The following is a 15516-nucleotide window of genomic DNA, read 5'->3' on the forward strand; positions in this document are numbered from 1 at the left end:
ATACATCACTGCTCCCCTCTTCAGCCACCCATACTGCTCTTTTCCCACTCTCTGGTTCTCTATAGGCCGCTTTACACGCAGCGACATTGCTAGCGATGTCGCTAGCGATTGCACCCTCCCCCATCGTTTCTGCGTCACGGGTAAATCGCTGCCCGTGGTGAACAAAATCGCTAGGATAGGTCAAACGTACTTTCCTAGCGACGTCGCTGTGGGCGGCGAACAACCTCTTTTTTAAGGGGGAGGTCTGTGCGCCGCCACAGCGACATCACACAGTGGGCCACCGATAGAAGCGAAGGGGCGGAGACCAGCCGCATTAACGACACGCCCACCTCATTGCCACAGGACACAGGAAGGCTGCTGTTCGTCGTTCCCGAGGTGTCACACGTAGTGATGTGTGCTGCCTCAGGAACGATGAACAACCTGCGTCCAGCAAAAGCAACGATATTTTGAAAATGAACGACGTGTCAACGATCAACGATTAGGTATTTCTGATCATTAGTGGTCATTCGTAGGTGTCACACACAACAACATCGATAACGATGCCGGATGTGCGTCACGAATTCCGTGACCCCGATGACATATCATTAGATACGTTGTTGCGTGTAGAGCGATCTTATGCCTCAGCAGTGTCACATCTCTGGCCTGGTCTTTACTCTAGGCCAGGGCGTCAGGCTGTGAGGTGGCCTGGATAGTGCTGGAAGTCCAGAACTAAAGTGAACACCAGGTTACGATTTCCGGCTAAGGCCTCGTAAGCCACTGTGCACATGCAGTGTTCTCCATAGCCTGCTCGAAGCCAGAAGCTCTGGCCTAGAATGGACAATGGACCCTGGATTACACAGGGAAATTGAGACTCAAATGTGGTCAGGCAGCAGCAGGGATAGCTGGAAAGCTGAGTGATGAGGTCAGTATATATTTGTTTGCCTCTTTATGATGTCCATTCCAATGCGCCTCGATAGCACTGCATCTCTGGCACGGTGGGAAGAGCAGGCCCTGGTGTTCCCTTAAGATTCGTTGTGACTTTTGGCCTCAGATTAGTGTTACGTAATGATTTTGTGTGAGGCCCAGTCAGTTAGGACTTGTGATGAGAAGAAAACGGATAGTGTCTGAATGAAGATGAGACTAAGGCCTAAGACACACGGTGAGTTAAGTGGTGTGATTTTTTTTTATCGCATTCCACTCGGACCAATATTACTCTATGTGCTCGCTCCCATGAGCGATTATTTTCTCAGCCCTAGTCGGACCGAGAAAACAGTCGCAGCATGCTGCTTGTTCCACTCGCACCCATGCAAGTCTATGGGGTGAGAGAAACATCGCACTGCACTCACAGAACACCGGTGTAACGCGAGTGCAGTGCGTACGAGAATCGCAATTGCCGGCAACGGAGAAGAGAAGGAGAGAAATCCCTCCCTCACCTCTGCAGCGTGGGCCCTCCCCTCTGCTGCGCTGGATCTCCCCTCCTCAGTGCCGGCCCCCCTCTGCAGTTGTGGTCTGATCGCACGATTGAACCACAGTCACATGAACCTTGCATGACACTCGGCTCCCGCTGTGCTGTGAGCATGAGCAGAGTGTCATGCGAGGATCGCACATAACTCCATGTAGCCTCAGCCTAAAAGAAAAAAAGGAGGTTGCATCACGGACAACATGAGGGCTAGGGAGGAATGATTATTCATTTTTTCAATTTCCTTCTAACTCTTTCATACATCAGGTGATTCCAGCAAAATGGCATGTGGGAAGTGATTCGTGTAACGTAGTGACATCCCCCTTCCGTGGGCGATACCGCCTTCTTTTTCTGGCGTCACAAACAGGATACGGACAAGGCCCGTTAACACGGGTGACGTGTGCCTTAAAAACTGTGTTTAATGGACTCTTAATGCAAAGACTGTCGCCATCTTCAATGCTGAAAAATAACTGTGCCATCACTGTGCCCAGAAAGAGCGTGAAAAGCTGACCCTGCCCCCTGAGGGTGGCAACATGCAAAAGTGAAACTGGCTGCAAGAAGCCAGAAGGGGGCCAGCAGAAGGCACCCTGGCATGCGGAAGCGACACCAGCTCTGCAGCACTGAATCTGCAAACTTACAAAATACAAGATGTCTGTTCCTCCAGCCCACAGAACCTTGCCCTGGCTTGAAGCGGAGCTGGACCTGCTGTGTCTGTGGTTGCGGCTGCAGATGATTCAGCAGGTTGAGGACTGGCACAGGGAGATGATGGGGATAGTGGTGGTGGTGCAGACCCAAGCAGAATGGGTTCTGTACAAAGAGCGGCACGAGGAACCAGTAAGCGAGGCATACTCCTCAGCCCCACTCATCCCCACAGTCATGGCACCAGAAATACCCATGCCCGCTGACTCCTCGGTAACACCGGACCTCCCCACAATGGCCAGACCAGACCGGGCTGCGGCGCCTCCGTCCACGGCCAGACCAGACCCGGCTGCAACGCTTTCAACCACGGCCAGACCAGGCCACAATGCCACCATCCACGACCAGACCGGACATGGCTAGGCTGCGAGACGCAGCCCTAGAAGACCCGACGACTATGAAAGAAGGCGCCGGTGACCAGCCTGACCTGAAATCCGCTAACGGTGATCTGGATGTGGGTTATTCGGGTACGGGGAGCATCAGGTTTGAGAGGGAGTCCGGTATGGCTACTGCGGCACAGAGGGCTGACGTGAATGAGGAGGCCTGCCAAGTCACCATCCAGCAACTGAACCAGGAGCAGCAGGCTCGAGTTGCCAAGAAAAGGCAAGTGATCGCTCGAGATTTGCAGGAAAAATGGAGCCTGTGCCAAGCCAGGTGGGGAGCCGGGATCGGTTCCCAGATGTAGCTGTGGTAGCGGAACCAGGCTACCCCAGAACTTAAAAAGTTGAAAAGTTAAAATGTTGAAATGATGTTGTATTTGTTATTTCCTTTAAAAATCTGCACAAATCTGAAAAATGTTGATAGAACTGCCTAAATAATCTAAGAAAAATCACCTGATTAACCTGATGCCTAATGCTAAAATCTAAAAATTTGAAGTTGATTTAAATATGGACCATGGCTGCAGGACTGGCAGCAGCCAAAAACTTTCATTGTATATAGTTGCACCAAGTGTGACTTCCAGAGTAATCCTCTGTTACCATCAGGACATTGACAATGCCACCAAGGAGAGGAAGGTTGGAGGAATGGTCTGGGATAGAGAAGGCCCAGACCTGGTCACCAAAGGGACCGGTAACCTGCCCCCTCAGAGGGTTTTGTGGAACCAGGACCTTTTTGGGTGGTGGGTTGATGGGGGGATTACCGCAACGTTAGAAGTGAATTGCCTCCACTGCGTGGGAAGAACGTTATGTTTAAATAATATCCTTTTTCCTTTCCAGTTACAATAAAACTCTGCTTTGCTACAGCCCGATGATGTGCTGTGTTTAACCAAGGGGGAACGTAGCACCCCTGAGACCCTCAGGGCACTACAAGGAACTCCATCTCCTAGGGGATGCAGGACCTACTCCCTGGGACCTAGAGTAACAGTGCCGATACCACCAAAGCACAATCAAATCCTAGTCTCCACTCCACACCGGGCATAGAAGGATTAACAAGAGGGATTAGCCAGCCTGGTGGGAGGGGTCAGCAGCAGTCAGTCAGTAGAGAGTGAGAGAGGTGTGTGGACATGCCTGAGCTGGGTCCGTGCAATGGTGACCCCGGGGGCACGGGAGAGAGGTTGCCAGGACGGGTACCAGAGATACCGCTGGGACCGGAGCACGAACGGGGCACAGGTCCCTAGGTCAACCGTAAGTTTTATAATGTTTGACAAATACCTGCCCGGTGAGGACACCTTCACGGACTTCACTGAACCAAATAATCCGGGGTATCAGCAGTAAACTAGGATCGGGGTTCGGACACTTACCTCTCCACAGGGTCCGCACTGCCCGCTGTATAGAGAAGGAGACTGTACCCCAAAAGAGACAGTCGGGCCCCCAAATGCTTCACGTTATGGAGATCCAACCAACAGAGAGTGTCAGGGACAGAGCAACCTGGGTCACTACATTGGCACTGATACTCCTGGGACCAAGGAGTAGAGCAATTGGGTCCAAGTGAGTAGAGACATTTAACACAACCTGGTGTGGTCTCCGTTATTACCCCATTACATCTCCCAGACACAGCCCTACCAGCAGAGGGCCTAACACCATTGCTGCAATCACCATCAGCTCTGGGAGTACCCACATTCAGCAGCGAGGTTCTCCATCCTTAACCGCAAGCCGCAGGTGGCATCACATGACAATAACTCTTATCTCCCCTGCAAATACCCCCTTTTACAAAAGAAGCCCCAGGGCATGGGACTGGGCAATGGCTACCAGAGTGACATCCCCATTTGTTATCGCCCGGGACCGAGTACCCCATTCCTTGGGTGATAGAATTCACGTATCTCACATTCACATGTCTGATCTGGTTTTCTTTTTGAGAAGCCATTGAATACTGAAGAATAAACAAGTTACTGGGAACATTTTTCCCCTATCTTTTCAAACAAACAGATTTCATTAACTGAAGATCATTTGTTTTCTTTGTGAGTTTATTAAAATCATGCCATATGACTCATATAAATGTCAACTTAATATATGATAAGTAATTCTTACAGCCTTTAATAATTGGTTCTTGGTGAATATATAAAGACCTTGAGCGCCAATGTAAACTTAGTCAATCTCACTTGGGATACAAAGCTAGACCATGGATTCCGGCTACTTTAAGTTCTATCATGAAGATAGCTTTGATTCCAGAAACCATCTGGACACCTACTTGACAAGTAGCCAAGAAGCTAGCTTTATAGAAGATATTTTGACATTTCCTATTAAGAAACTTCACAAAATGTTCAGAGAGGGTATGTATTTTAATAGGATTCACTATGGTTTAGTTCTTTCCTTTCTTTCTTACATTTTAATGAACACTTTCAATCTTACAACCTTCATTGTGAAGAAGAATCTGGTTGTCTTCGAAAAGCATAGACAATAAAATCATTATTCATCTCTATCCGTATTCTTTCATCTTCCTTACCGAACTGCAAAAGAAGTTAACTCTTTCTGTTTGAGCTACATCTGCAATCTTACAACCCCAAACGTATTAAAACAAGATTGCATCTAACTATCTTCCTACCAACTTCCCTGCTGTCTACAAGGAAGGGCTTTTCCTTAGCACTTAAAATGTTTTACTTGATACTTCATTTTCCTTTTTAAAAAAAGCATGGGCAATTACACACAAAGAGGATAGAATTCTACAAGGACTAGGCTTTTTAGGCGAGTCAGACTTCTATCCCTGATCGAAGGGCCTGACTGGCCGACCTGGATCATGATAAAGGGCCTGACTGGCCGACCTGGATCATGATGAAGGGCCTGATGGCCGACCTGGATCATGATGAAGGGCCTGACTGGCCGACCTGGATCATGATGAAGGGCCTGATGGCCGACCTGGATCATGATGAAGGGCCTGACTGGTCAGAAAGATGTAAACCTTGTGCTGTTGTTTCCTCTTTGTGTGTAATGGCCCATGTTTTTTAAGAAGAAAAGGAAAACATCAAATGATTTTATAATTCTCAGGTTGTTGGCTTGTTACTGGTTTTGGTCTATGTTGCTACTGCATGCTGCCATGGAATCCTTCCCAAAGGGCGATCAATTACTCTTTTTTTATGGACATACTTATTTAACAGTTCTAAATAGCTAAATCCAAATTGAGAATAATATTTGTTTATAGTCTGGGAGACAATGATAAGTTTGTATGGGAGGTCCACTATTCAGGATACTCATCGCTTGGCTTGACTTGAGTGAGGAGTTGTCTCTGGAGGATCTATCGGGTGAAGCATTCTTATTATTTTGGTATTGGAACTCCTCATTTACATAATTTGAATAAATAATATAGATATAATTTATTGTTTATTTTCAGCTAAGAGGGTTTGCCATGTAATAAATTTCAATATTCTTATTTTTTTCTGCAGGTCATATTAAAGGAGACATCTTGATTGACCTCAGCAAAGGCTCCATGGTTCATTATTTATATGCAGCCTGTGAGTTCTTTGAGCATATACTAGTGCTGAAGATCACTGACAGATGCATCATGGAGCTGAAGAGATGGGTGGATGAACGTACAGGAGCGTTTGATTGGCAGCACGCCGCAAAACTTCATTTAGACATTGAAGGAGACAGGTGAAGCCTTTTTATGATTGTGTCAGAGATATATGAAACTTTTAAGAAGTTTACCTTCTACTTAGTTTATCCATGTACAAAGTCAGCGCTAAAGCGATGTCGTTGGGGGTCACGGATTTTGTGACGCAAATCCCGCCGCATTAGAGATGCCGTTGCGTGTGACACCTATTAGCGATTTTGAATCGTCGCAAACACGTTCAAAATCGCTAATCGGTGACATGCCCCCCTAATCTCGATTATCGTTGCTGCTGCAGCTACGATTTAGTTCATTATTCCTGCAGCAGCACACATCGCTATGTGTGACACCGCAGGAATGAGGAACCTCACCTTACCTGCGTCCCGGCCGCAATTATGAAGGAGGGATGTGAGCGGGATGTTACGTCACGGCCGCTTAGTGACGACGCTGTGATGCTGAATGAACCGCTCCCCTTAGAAAGGAGGTGGTTCGCCGGTCACAGCGACGTCGCTAGGCAGGTAAGTATGTGTGACGGGTCCACGCAATTTTGTGCGCCACGGGCAGCATTTTGCCCCTGAGGCACAAACGATGGGGCGGGTTCGCACGCTAGCGATATCGGTCACGATATCGCAGCGTCTAAAGCGGCCTTTAGTCTATTAGTCTTGTTTGATTTCACTTTTTTCTACACGGACTCGGAGCCAATAATGCAAAGCTAACTATTGAGTTTTCATGTCACTCAACTGATGTTGAATATGGGATAATATATGTTCTTTTTCCTATTTTTTCCAGTGAAAAGTTCCAGGAAATAGAGGCAAACGTGAGATCAGCCCTTCAGCATGTTGTGAAATGTGACCTCACAAAAGAAAACATCATGGAACCAATGGTCTTACCAGAAGCAGATTGTGTAATCAGTGGTTTTTTATTAGATGTTATCAGCAAAAACCATGATGATTACATAAAATATCTTGGGAAGTTTTTAAAGTTGTTGAAACCTGGAGGACACATTATTTTATGTGGGGCTTTAGATACAACATATTTCACAATGGGAAAAGACAAGCTTCATTATCTCAAACACGATGAGAATTTACCTCGAGATGCCCTAGTTAAGGAAGGATTCGCCATTGACTGTTGTGAGGTTAAGAATTCGTCAGTTGTGAGTGACCTCACTGACTATAAGGGCATCATATTTATTGTAGCTCACAGAGAGAAGTAGGTCTGAGTAGAAATCTACAATTTAAGTCTGCATGCCATGAGTTTATTATAGTTTATACTTAGAAAATGTAGAGGGAATCATATTAATTTGCTTGGTTTTGAAACTTACTTATTTCATGATAAGGCTTTTAAGTTATGTGATTTAATTACATAAGAATCCCTTTGGGTTTGTCACCTTGTAAGTAGTAGAATTAAAAGTAGTGATGGGCGGACTCACAGATAACCGGGATCGGCGGGTTCCGGTTATCTGGTTTTTAAAATTCAGTTTTGGGCCAGATGATGGTCCTCATATAAGTCCATTGGGACCAGAATCTAGCGATTAAAAATGGTGGTAGAAGGGATAGGGGGAGAGAGTAAGTGTGCTGTACTTACCAAGGCTCTGCTGTGGCTGTACACTGCTTCCAAGCTACCCATTTAGTTCTGGGAATGCCCATTATTATTCATGCATATACACTGCTTTCCCTGCCTACCAACGTCTGTGATTGGTTGCAGTCAGACACACTCCCACCCTGTGGGACAGCATATCTGAAGCTTTCAATCCCAGACCCAGTCTGAGATTCTATCGTATAGCAAAAATAAACAAAAACATTGGCGTAGGGTCCCCAGATGATACCAAGCCCATGGGTACAGGCTGCAGACCTCCTCAGACATGCCCTTACCTTGGCTGTTTATGAAAATAAGTCGAACCACAGGTGGCCTTTCGTTTTAATTATTTAAATAAATAGTTTAAAAAAAACAACGTGAAGTCCCCCTAAATTTCATACCCATCCAAGATAAAGCCTGACAGCTGGGGGCTACTATTCTCAGGCTGGGGGGATCAATGCTTATTGGGCAACTCACAGCCTAAAAATAGCAGCCTGCAGCTGCCCAAAATTGTCACATCCATTAGATGCAACAATCCCAGTACTCTACTCAGTTCTTCCCGATTTCCCTGGTACGGTTGCAATTGGGGTAAAAATAGGTTAATGACAGCCAATAGCTGTCACTAAGCCCTAGATTAGTATTGTTGAGGGTCTATGACATCCCCTTTACTAATTTGTAAGTAAAAGTAAATAAACACAAACACCAAAAAATTCTTCATTTGAAGTAAAATACAAAAGAATTTTCTTTCACCCCTTTGTTAAACCCCATACACCCCTGCAGGTCCGGCGTAATCCAGATAAGGTCTCACAAAGATTACAGCTCTGCTAAATCTGAACTGACAGTGCATGATCATGGAAGATGACTGCCCACTGTGATCTCCAGGCAGAGAATTACTGATCTGCAGTGATGTCACTCAGGTTAGTTGCATTCACAGCTGGAGTCCCCCACCTGTGACCACAGGTAACCTGACCTCAGGTGACCTCAGGTAACCTCAGTAAACTCAGCGAGTTCACATGAATCTTCTGGTAGAAAACCGTGGTTTTTTGCCAAGAGATGCAGATTTGGTGCTGAAATTTTTACACCATATTCCTGCACTCATTCTATACTTACTGGCAAAAAATCTCATCAGTACTGCATTATACCGCATGCAATTTTGATGCGTTTTTTGCCAGGAGGTGTAGATTGCATGCATGAATATAGTGTAAAAATTTCATCACCAAGTTTGCAGCAAAGTTGTTGTTTTCCTGCAAGAAGGTGCAAATTTGGTGCTGCTGAAACCTGGTGCAGACATTTAAGCAATACATTTTCACCTCCTGACAGAAAACTAAACGGGAATGGCGTCAAAACCTGTTTTTGCATTTTTTGGGCCAAGAATTGTAGATTTGGTGATGACATTTTTACACCATATTCATGCAACCAATCTACACTTTCTGGCAAAACATGCATCAAAACTGCATCCGGTGTTGATTGGGTGCCGGAATATGGTGTAAAAATGTAAGCAACAAATCTACATCTATTGGCAAAAAAAGTGTTTTTCTGCCTGGAGATGCAGGTCTCACCTGAGCTTAGGTCACTGACGTTACTGAGGTCAGGTTACCTGCTGTCACAGGTGGAGGACAGTGGAAACAGGGTTACAGCGTGCGGACATGTTCTGTGATCGCGCTCTATAACTTCAGATATGTAGCAGAGTTAGACTCATCGTGGGACCTCATCTGAATTACGTCGGACCTGCAGGGGTGTTTTTAGAGGCTAATAAAGTGGCAAATGGGGGTGGTTTTTTGTATGTCATTTCAAACAAATTATTTTTCTGGTGTTTGTGCTTATTTACTTTCACTTACAGATTACTAATAGGGGGTCTCATAGACCCACCCTTTTACTAATCTAGGGCTTAGTAACAACTGTGATCTGTTATTAACCCCTTATTATCCCTATTGCCACCACACCAGGGCAATCGGGAAGAGTCGTGTAAAGTTCCAGAACTGTCGCATCTAATGGATGCGACAATTCTGGGAGGCTGCAGACTGCTATTTTTAGGCTGGCGGTGGCCCAATAAGCATGGGTCTTCCAAGCCTGGGAATACCAGTCCCCAGCTGTCGGGCTTTATCTTGCCTGGGTATCAAAATTGGGGGAACCACATGCTGTTTAATAAAAAAAATTTTTAAACAATTTTATAAAAAAGAGTCGCATGTGGTTCCTTCTATTTTTATACACAGCCAAGACAATCGCACGGCTGGGGACTGCAGCCTGTAGCCATATGTATTATCTGTGCTGGGTGTCATCATATGGGGGGACCCTATACCAAATATTTATTTATTATTATTGTACTATATAGACCCAGAGACAGTGTCTGCAATTGATTGTCACACAGGCTGGGGGCATGATGACTGCAACCAATCACAGATGCCAGGATGGATGGTAGGCGTGGACAGCAGATAATATCCAATGAAGATAATGAGCAGCCCTGGAAGTGAATGAGCAGCCACAGGAGCAGCTCCACTGGTACCTCGGTACGTATGAAGCGCTTGCTTTATTCTTATTTTCTATATTTTTACTTTATTTTTTTAATTTCCTAAGCTGCTGGATCCAGATCAACACCCGAAATCCTGGGCTCAGGCCCGGCACTCGGTTCAGGTTGAAATTGCGCGGATCCGTACTTTTACAATACGGGTCCGCCCATCACTACTGAAAAGTGTACTGAGATCTAACATGATAGTTTGGAAAATCTTGTGAGCCTGAAATATTCAGATCTTTTTCTTTTATGTTCTAATACTTATTTGCTTTATTTGACTAATCTAATAAAATGGAATCACAATCAGTTACTTATTTTGTGTCCTTTATTAGGGTGGGATTTTCAATACTTACTGGTTTTATAGGTTTCCCAAACCTTTATGAGCAATAATCATGTTAAATGGGTTGTACCGTACAAGATCTACATATAAGCAGTAACCAAAATTGGATGAGATCTTTTACAATCAGTTGCTTTACATATAAATCTTACACAGTCTTGAACCATCAAATTGGACAAAAAAAATAAAAATCTATAACACATGGCAAAGTCTGCTTATCTTTAGCTAAACCACTTTAAATAAATGTTACTTTGTATCAAATATCCATGGAAGAAAGGCTGGGTGATATTGCTGTGCTACCGTATTAGAAGAAATATCCAGGAGAATACAAGTAGTGATTTATTTCTCTACCGGTTTCGGAGAGTCCACCTCCTTCTTCAAGAAAATTACACATAAAATGGGAGGTATACAAAGCGAGGTATAAATACATGACAGATACAACAAAGCAGCGCTGTTACAAACCAGTGCCACAGATGCTGGAGATGGCCTGCCGCAGTTTCTAATACGTTTGGGCGCCGGCCTCGTATCTTGGCAGTGCCAAGGGTTGTTTAGATTGCTGCTTTGGCGACTGAGCATGCACGACCTGAATTACAGTACCTTTGCCAGAGACTTAAGGGTGTTTTACACGCTGTGACATCGCTAACGATATATCATCGGGGTCACGGTGTTTGTGACACACATCCAGCGTCGTTAGCGACATCGCAGCGTGTGACAACTAGGAGCGACGATCAATGATCGTAAAAACGTCAACAATCTTTGATCGTTGATACGTCGCTCCTTTTCATAATATTTCGTTGGTGGTGTATGCTGCTGGTTGTTCGTCGTTCCTGCGGCACCACACATCGCTATGTGTGACACCGCAGGAACGACGAACATCTCCTTACCTGTGTCCACCGGCAATGAGGAAGGAAGGAGGTGGGCGGCATGTTCTGCCCTCTCATCTCCTTCCGTCCTCTTCTATTGGACGGCCGTTTTGTGACGCCGCTGTGACGTCACTGTGACGCCGAACGCACCTTCCCCTTGGAAGAGGGATTGTTCGGTGGTCACAGCGACGTCGCTATACAGGTATGTGCGTGTGACGCTCCCGTAGCGATATTGTTCGCTACGGCAGCAATCACCAAATGTTGCACGGGGGCGGGTGCTATCGCTCGCAACATTGCTAGCAATTGCTAGCGATGTCGCAGCGTGTAAAGCACCCTTAAGTCCCTAAAAGATCCCACAGCGCATGTTGCGGCTGTTTAGCCTGTAACAGGTTCTAAATCCCAAAAATCCTCTACTGCGCATGTTCAGTTCCCTGTCAGAGACCAAGTCTTGTGTTTTGACTTCTTCCAGAGATTAAGGCCCCGTCACTAGAGATGAGCGAACCTCTGAAGGCTCGAGTTCGGTTCGGCTCCTCGAACCATTTGACGAACCTCTCAAAGCCCATTGAAAGCAATGGCAGGCAAACACAAACACATAAAAACACATTATAAATGTACACATACAGTTAATAAACATTGCCATTACACTTACAGGTCCCCGTGAGACGTCCTGCACTCTGTCTCCCTCCGCTTTTCCTTCCGATAATCGCTGCGTCCTAACGGTAACCAGCAATGATGATAGGACATTCCGTGATGTCAAAAAAAGCATGTGACCAGTCACGTGTCTATTATCTCATTGGCTATAGAGTGGTCACATGACTAGACGTCATGCTAGGTCCTGTCATTGCATCTCTCCGGTACGCGGTGATCTTTCCAGCATGTCCGTGTACCGGCGAAATGCTCTGGCACATGGTTGGCTTCCCCATTCTGCTTCCCCGTTCCGTTATTCACCGGCTGCCACAGCCGGTCAATAACGGAGATCACCGTTGCTATAGCAACCTGCCTGTCAGCGGTGACGTCACCGCTTACAGAACGCAGCTTCTGCTCACTCACTGAGTGAATAGACTGCACGGGGAGCAGCGTCTTCCTCCCATGCAGTGCTGTCTGATGTAGCAGAGCTGCATGTGTTGAAGGAGAAAGAAGACAGAAGACAAGGATCGTGGAGGGCTGACAGGGAGTAATAAACATGGAGTCTCTAATGCGGGCTTTACATGAGACGATCTATCGTGCGATATGTCGCCGGAGTAACGCACATCCGGCATCGCTCACAAAGTCGTCTCGTGTGACACCTCCTAGCGACACAGTATCGCTCACAAATCGTGAGTCGTGTACTCGTTGCTAGGTTTCATAAAATTGTATAATTAAAATGGCGCCGGTTGTTCATCGTTTCCGTGGCATCACACGTTGCTCCGTGTGACACCACCAGAACGATGAACACAGCTTACCTGCATCCTGTGGCACCCGTCGGCTATGTGGAAGGAAGGAGGTGGGTGGGATGTTTACATCCCGCTCATCTCCGCCCCTCTGCTTCTATTACCCGGCTGCCGTGTGACGTTGCTGTGATGCCAAACATCCCTCCCACTTCAGGAAGTGGACGTTCGTCGCCCACAGCGAGGTCATCCGGAAGGTAAGTGCGAGGGGTTAAATGAGTTTGTGCGCCACGGGCGCAGACAGCAGCTGCAGAACTACAAGACTCAGCATACTCCATCCAGGACTGTATGCAGGAGTTTTTTGCCCCCCAAAAAAATTACGTGGGCTTTGCCATGTTTTTGTATGCTAGCCAGGTACAGCAGGCAGCCACGGGCTGCCCCCAACCCCCAGCTGCCTATTTGTACCCGGCTGGGAACCAAAAATATAGGGAAGCCCTTTTTTTTTAAATATTTCATGAAATAATTAAAAAAACAATGACGTGGGCTTCGCCCAATTTTTGTGTCCAGCCAGGTACAACTAGGCAGCTGGGGATTGGAATCCGCAGCACAGGTTGGCCTGAGCTTTCTGGGCCCCTCTGCTGCAAATTGCAGTCCACAGCCACCCCAGAAAATGGCGCTTTCATAGAAGTGCCCTCTTCTGGCACTGTATCCAACTCTCTCCAGCTGCCCTGGTGACGGGTGGCTCGCTGGATAATAATGGGGTTAGGGCTAGCTGTATATTATCAACTGGCCCTAAGCCCGAAATTCATGGTGTCACGCCAATATTAGACATGGTCACCATGAATTTCTAGTACAGATAACAAAAAACACAACACACAGAAAAATATTTTTGTTAGAAAAAAAACAACACAATTAGTGACTCCATCTTTATTGAAATAAAGAATCCCCCTCCGCAGTAATCCTAGGTCAAGGGTCCCGCGCTGTCCAATCCGGATCCAATATCATCTGATTGGTTTGCTGGAAGGCAAAGCGATCAGATGATGTGTCAGGTTCAAGGGCCTGAATCACATGATACAGCAGCTGATTGTATAAACGGCTTTTATACAATCAGCTGATGCATCAGTGCAAAAAAACCCCAAAACAACAAACTATAAGAGAGAGAGCGAGAGAGCGAGGGGGTTAGAGGGGGAGAGAGGGGGAGAGAGAGAGAGTGGGAGAGGGGGGAGAGAGAGAGGGGGAATGAGAGGGGGACAGAGAGAGAGGGGAAGAGAGAGGGGGAGAGAGAGGGTGAGATAGGGGGGGAGAGAGAGAGAGAATGCAGCCTCATTCCGTGAAGCGGCTCATAGATGATATCCGGCTACTGCCCTCTGTGCATAGTTAAAATAATAATATTTTATAATTAATTATAAATAAAAAATAATAATTACTTAATTTAAAATTGAAAATAAAAAAAAAATCTTTACCGATACAGCTGGGACTTGAACTTATGCTTCTTAGGCGAGCAGTTTATACATTCAGCCACCGGCTCCAATGAGGAACATAGGCAGATTTCGCTATCTTGAGGTCTGCAAAGCAGACTGAAGTCTGAGGTGACAGCGCAATTCTATCATGTGCTATGTGGAGAGGGCACAGAGCACTCGTGTGGATTACTTCGGACCTGGAGGTGTACTTGGGGATTTTAATAAAACGGTGAAAGAGGAATATTTTTGTCTTTTATTCCAAATAAAAGATTTTTCACTGTGTGTGTTTCTTTACTTTCACTTACAGTTTAATCATGGAAGGTATCTCGGGGAGACACCTGTCATGATTAACTCATTATTACCCCGATTGCCACCACACCAGGGCAATTCGGGATGAGCTGGGTAGAGTCCCGGGACTGTTGCTTCTAATGGATGCGGCAATTCCGGGCAGCTGCAGGGTGATATTGTTAGGGCGGTGGGCTCCCCATGATGTGGCGCTCCCGATCCCGACAATGCCAGCTTCCAGCCGTGTGGCTTTATCTTGCCTAGTATCAAATATGGGGGGAACCGCATTTTTTTTTTTTTATTATTTATTTATTTATTTTACTGCACGATATAGACCCGCCCGCCAGCAGCTGTGATTGGTTGCAGTGAGACAGCTGTCACTCATCGTGGGGGCGTATCTGACTGCAACCAATCATGGGCACCGGTGTGCGGGGAAAGCACGGAATAACTGATTGAATAAAGAAGCGGCAGCCATTTTCAAAAGAGGAAAAGACGTCGCAGATCTGTGACAGCGTGCAGCGAAGCGCCCGTGATCGGTGAGTAGGACAGAGAGAGGGATTGTGCTGGGGACGCAGGACGCATGCAGACAGCAACGTGTGCACATAGCCTTACTGTGAAAAGCCATGTTTTTTGGTGCTTGAACCGTTCTCGAACATAACTCGAACAGCCGAACTTTTAGCAAAAATCTCGAGTTCGTCGAACGTCTCGAACACCCCCCAAAATCACTCGAACATGAAATTGGCGAACCTCAAACATCGCTCATCTCCACCCATCACACACAGAGATAAATCTTTGGCAGATCTGTCGTTGCAGTGAAATCATGGACATATTGTTCCATTTGTACACAGCCATAAACCTGGCACTGATTGTCCACCATTTCACTGCAACCACAGATCTGCCGCAGATTTATCTCTGTGTGTGACAGAGCCTTTTGTGTGAAAAATCTGCTACTGGGCATGTGCAGGAAGATTCCAATCTGGTTGAGGCTAAGTTCGGAAAGGACTGCAC

General features: G+C 46.2%; 1 protein-coding gene across 1 annotated transcript; it reads left to right on the forward strand.

The window, feature by feature from the left end:
- Positions 1–4682: 4682 nt before the first annotated feature.
- LOC142257181 (nicotinamide N-methyltransferase-like) lies at positions 4683–10502 on the forward strand. The gene is made up of 3 exons (XM_075329304.1): positions 4683–4841; positions 5949–6156; positions 6902–10502. The coding sequence occupies exons 1-3, from the start codon at positions 4691–4693 to the stop codon at positions 7323–7325; spliced, it is 783 nt and encodes a 260-aa protein (XP_075185419.1). The 5' UTR covers positions 4683–4690; the 3' UTR covers positions 7326–10502.
- Positions 10503–15516: the final 5014 nt, after the last annotated feature.

Source organism: Anomaloglossus baeobatrachus, chromosome 11 (genome assembly GCF_048569485.1).
Source record: "Anomaloglossus baeobatrachus isolate aAnoBae1 chromosome 11, aAnoBae1.hap1, whole genome shotgun sequence".
Classification (NCBI taxonomy): Eukaryota; Metazoa; Chordata; class Amphibia; order Anura; family Aromobatidae; genus Anomaloglossus; species Anomaloglossus baeobatrachus.